The sequence below is a fragment of the Macadamia integrifolia genome, chromosome 5, assembly GCF_013358625.1.
Source record: "Macadamia integrifolia cultivar HAES 741 chromosome 5, SCU_Mint_v3, whole genome shotgun sequence".
Classification (NCBI taxonomy): Eukaryota; Viridiplantae; Streptophyta; class Magnoliopsida; order Proteales; family Proteaceae; genus Macadamia; species Macadamia integrifolia.
This window is the reverse complement of record NC_056561.1, coordinates 18,243,469-18,248,965: the sequence shown is the minus strand read 5'-3', so window position 1 is coordinate 18,248,965 and position 5,497 is coordinate 18,243,469. Positions and strand designations below refer to the sequence as shown.

The 5,497-nt window shown below is 37.6% G+C and overlaps 1 protein-coding gene across 1 annotated transcript in view; it reads left to right on the top strand.

The window, feature by feature from the left end:
• LOC122078633 overlaps window positions 1-5,497 on the top strand; it is a 23,343-nt gene that overhangs the window by 16,209 nt on the left and 1,637 nt on the right. Inside the window, exon 7 of the mRNA XM_042644707.1 lies at window positions 4,543-4,792. Coding sequence (XP_042500641.1) covers window positions 4,543-4,792 — 250 coding nt within the window. The remainder of the gene's footprint in view (window positions 1-4,542; window positions 4,793-5,497) is intronic.

Here is a 5,497-nt window from a genome sequence, read left to right as displayed (position 1 = left end):
GGGGGGGGGTGGGGATCTAACGTGAGAGTGGCCATATGGATCACCACATCTACCACACAGCAGGATGCAGCCGTAATTACTTGAACCCAAGTCATTCTGTGATGTGGCAGTGCTTATACCTATTCACCTAACAGACGATTGCAATTTAATGCAGTTTTGAGCAGGATTTTTTGTGATTAGTATTTTTCTTGTCATTTCAATATGCAATATAAATCTTAAGCGAATCCAAAATATTATCTAGCTTTTCTTTTTACCAAAGTCCATGTGTTTATGCTAGTTATCTCTGTAATAAGGTCACTTGAATTTTCATTGTCGTCTGTCTCCATCTAACTGTCAGACACAGCTCTTCTTTTTCTGTATAATTCTATATAACTTTAACAGCAGGTGCTGTGTTGGCCACCCTGTATCTTTGCTGGATACTGACACCCATAACTGCGTCTTTCCTTCACCACTTTAATGGGTTTTCATTCTTTCAATTGCCATTTTTCATTTGTGATCCTTTTTGCAATTCATTTTGCATCAACTACATGAAATGGACTTGAGGGAGGACCTTGGTGCAATGGTAAGGTTGCTCTATTGTGACCTAGTGGTTGTGGGTTTGAGTTGAGAAATAGCCTCTCTTTAAAATTGGGGTAAGGCTGCTTACATTATGACCCTCCCCAGACCCAGCAGCTGCGGGAGCCTTGTGCACTGGGTTTGCTTTTTGTACATGAAATTGATGTGTTGCAGTATTGCTTTATGTTTTTTCAAATAGCGTTCAAATTTGTAGCTGTAGTTTCAAGTTCGGCTGTGTTCGTTCTTCTTCATCCCTCATCCAGATTATCCTGAAATGCTATCACTATGTCAGGTTAATGACAGTATTTTTGAAACTGACCCATGTATAGAACCTAAAATGTCACCCACGTCAGACACTGCAACCATGCATGTTTCTGATGGTTTTTTTTTTTGGTAATCAATTTATGCTCTCTTTAATGACAATTAATATGTTGTAGACCTCCAGTTAATAATTGATACTAGTATTATTCAACAATAATCTTGATACTAGTAGTGTTCAACAAAAATCTTTAGACTACTGGTATTCAACAATAATCTGTCTCTGAATGTAAACTTAATTTCCTAAAAAACAGTTGACAGTTCCAAAATTTTAAAAGAGTCTTGCTAGCCTGGCAGTCCTTGTCAAGGGAATGCACTGACGGTCCAACCCTGACATTCCACAATCCACATGAGATGGCCCCAAATACACCGTAGAGGGTAATCGATGCCATCTATTTCCCTAATTGCAACTTTCATCCTAGCCTTTGAGATTTAAAGTTATTAAATCTCAACTCAATGTAAGAGCACCTCATGCCACCTAAATGGGGTCAGCTGTACAAATCCTGTTTAACCATTCGTCTATATTTGAAGTTATTGGTGTTCACTCGAAGCCATCCATATTTGTCATTATTTGGTATCCACCTCTGATCATATAGATGCTTTATTCTATAATGTGCCACTCCTTATTGTGCATTTAATTGACCTTCATTTTACATGCCCAAGCCACATTGTAATGCATCTCTCCTTATTGTGCATTTAATGGGCCTTTGTTTTACATGCCCAAGCCACCTTAAGCGACTTGCCCTCAACTTATCACCTATAGAAGCCACACCTAAAATACCTTGAAAAGGCAAAGTGATTCGAACAACATAGGATTGTTATCATCAACTAACCTGGGACCATATGGTTCACTAAAAACCAAGGCTTGTGATTTCGATTTCGACTTGGCCAAAACCAAAATGTACCATGAGACTTCAGGGCAAGCCTATTTAAGCATGATTAAACATATTCAAATTATTTGATTGAAAAAAAATACACAAAATAGTAGATTGGCTTCGGACCCTAGGTAGCTAGTGTATGGCTTTAGCTTACCATATGGTCCATATCCTTTTCGTTATATAACCTATTCTACACTTAATTTAGCACTAGAACACAACATTCAATATAAGCAATCGAAATATGGATTAAGAATGAAGAACCATTTAACAATTGACCAATGCCAAAAGTGTCATGATAGAAGTTCATAGAACTTAATAAGTACAACGGTATAAGTTACATGTTACTTTTGACACCCATATGCCTCTATCAGTCACTTAGTACCAAGGTTTTGGTTTCGACCCTAGTTGAAACCGAAACATCTCAGGTTTCTACAGAAACCTGGGAATTTTTTTGGGCCAACTGAAACCTAGGTTTCGAGGCCCAGAAAATGATTTTTGACCCTTTTTTTGAGCTTCCTAATTTTTTCACACCTATTCCATGACCCAAAATGGTATTTGTGGTTTGGATCCAAGTTTGTTAGTGTATGCAGAATGCTCGGTAGAAGGATTGAATGATTATGAGAATACGAGCAAGTGGGAAAAAAATCAAGTGATTTGACAATAAACTGCTAGTTTTTGGAAAATACCAAGGAGCAGTGTGGAAACCAGTTTTGACCCATGGTTTCGTCTTGAACCATGTCGATTTGTCACTGTTGAAACTTAAAACCGTGCGGTACCCCATAGAGTTCTGGGGAGGCTTTAAACCACTAGAAGATTGTTGCCACCGACTGAACCATTCCTCTAACTGTATCTCAAATGACGGCCATGTTATAGAATGTCTGAAGAAACACATGAAATCCAATTAATATTATAAAAAAATTGAAGAGCAACCAAAAAAAATATATATATATATATACCATATTTTATTTTTCAAAAAATAATAACAAAAAAAAGAAGGAAAAAAAAGAAAAGAAAAGAAAAGAAAAACAGAAACAAAAAATTAAATAACTCCATGAAGTCGTAGATCATCATATGGTGTCTCTAATGTCTAAAATACTGAGGATAACCAATACATATCTACCATATATTTGGTAAAAATTAATTTCAAGGAAAAAGTGTTTTACCATCATATTCGAATTCTTTGCACAAATCTTGTTCAAATCCAGCAAAAGATTGCCGTAGATGCTCCAAAGTAGTCCACAATGTCTTTAGTTAGCAAGAGATAGAATTTTTTTGGGGTCAAAAGTCTTGTTCTCAGGTTTTTCAGAAATTTTGGTTGAAACATGTGAGTTCAGTCATAATTTCGACCTCAATTTGTGAAATGGTTATTTTATAATGCTCATTGTACCATTTTGACAAAAAGTTTTGTGCCTGATGGAGTCGACCATGGTTTCGTTTCAACCTTTTGCCAAAACTGACTTAGGTCTTTGAAATTTTGGTGTTTTGACTGAAATTTTGAACCTTGCTAAGAAACAATGGTTCAGACAGTTCTATCTGGTACCTATTTACTGCTTCCAGTAATAGCTGAATTAAAATCATGTCCAGTTGATGGTCCGACCATTCTGATCATCCAGTTTGTACATCACCTGTTTGGTAACATCTTTCCTTCTCCTGATTCAGCTGCTGCTTCAACTGAGTTCTCTATGGCAGCTCTCATCCTAGTGATGAATTAATGTGGGAGAATGATTATGAGTTGTCTTTTTCGGAAGCTCTACAACTTATGGAACTTATGGTTGATGAATAGACACTATTTAATTTTTCATCTGTTGTAATTTATGAATAACAGTTCTTCACCATAGGGTGAGGATAAGGATTATTGAGCTGAGAATTGTTCCATAGATCTTAAAGACTTTTTTTGGTGGTTGGAAAAATTCTACATTTTGTTCTTTGGTCTTGGATTATCTTGGTGGTGGACGTAATGCATGGAGGACTCTTTGCCTGACCGGTCTAAATGGTACGTCAGGTAGACAGCTGGTACCTTATTATAGTCTGTTTGTCGTTATAAACCTGTGGCTGATTTGTAGTGGTGCGTCAGGTTGACAGCCAGCACTTATTATAATTAGCTATAACCCATCATCTTTTTGCATGGATCCTCGCTCTTGTCCTTGCTTGGAATCTCCATGTAGCCGACCCCATTAAGTTGGGGTAAGGTTTTGGATGTTGTTGTTCTTCTTTGATCTTGGAAAGTACTGCAAAGAGTTATCAGGAGGCACTATATCACTACTTCAGTAATTTGTTGCGACCTGTTACTAAACACTTTCTTTTTCCTTGAAGATATACTGAACACTGACGTCTCTTGCACCCCTTCTCAAATTAAAAAAAAGGTGGGGGGGGAGGGAAAACTTGATTTTTTTTTTCAGTGCGTTGTGTATATTTCTGGACGTTTTGATCCTTTGTTCTAGATTCATGCGTGTGTATGGAAATGATGCTGGAAAACAATGGTTTGGATCATGCCTTTTGCAATTGTTATTAGGTTAAAGGTTTGGTACAACATACAAGAGAATATTTGCACGGGAGAATATTATAATGTTTAAGCTATAATCATTGTTCTGGTGGTCATACCCATGGACTAGTTTTGGTATTTATCATTCTACTCTTTGCATGTCCTTTATGAACTTGGTCGTTCATGCATCTCTTATCCTTAATGCCATTTAATGTTTGGATCATTCATCTTTCCTAACCACACACTCATTCTTGGAGCACCAATTCTAACATTTGATACATTGGTAAAACATTTTTATTTATCTTGTAGTGGGTTGGAAACATTTGAGGCCCCACGTTGTTTCAATTGTGGCTCCTACAACCACTCTTTGAAGGAGTGCCCAAAGCCTCGTGACAATGATGCTGTCAATAGCGCTCGCCAGAAGCACAGCTCCAAAAGGAACCAAACTGGTGGTCCTCGTCAAGCAACCCGGTATTATCAAGATACTCCAGGTGGGAAGTATGATGGTCTGAGACCAGGTGTTCTTAGTGCTTCAGCAAGAGAAGCTATGGGTATAGGGGTAATCTATAGCTCATCCTTTCTTCATGAAAAACGTCTTCTTGTTCTTTTTTATCTTTTTATTCTATGTAATATTTGGTCTCCATCAATTTGGCTCGTGTTGGTGGTATATTTACCAATAGATATATGAAGCACCTAGAAAAGCTGTGATCTAGATTTTCCCTTTTAAGTTTGGTGAATCCTTCTAAATGTCATGTCGCCACAGTTGGTGACTATAAAGACTTGGTAAAGTAGTTATTTGCAAGTATTTTGTTAAATTTTGAGTTAAAAAGTTACTCAAAATGGCTGGCTCATTTTCCTATCATATTTCCTGAAGTTACAAGAGGGCAGGCCTCAGCGCAACGGTAAGGTTGCTCCATTGCGATGGGTTTGAGTCGGGAAACAACATCTCCACGAAGCAGGGGTAATGCTGTGTATATAATGACCATCCTCAGACCCTGCAGTGGTGAGAGCCTTATATACTGGGGACGCCGTATTTTTTTATTTATTTAATTCCTGGAAGTTCATAAATTTAAATAGTATTCTGTGCAGAGAAACCGTCACCACTCTCTCCACCATACTTGCAAGATATTAAAAGATCTTGATGCAATCATAACATCTATGGATCTTTATTTTCCCCTTTTCTCAGTTCACTTGTTGTCTTTTATCTTACTGGTTACACTTGATAGCATCCAAAACCAAAACCCAACACACCCCCCCCCCTCCC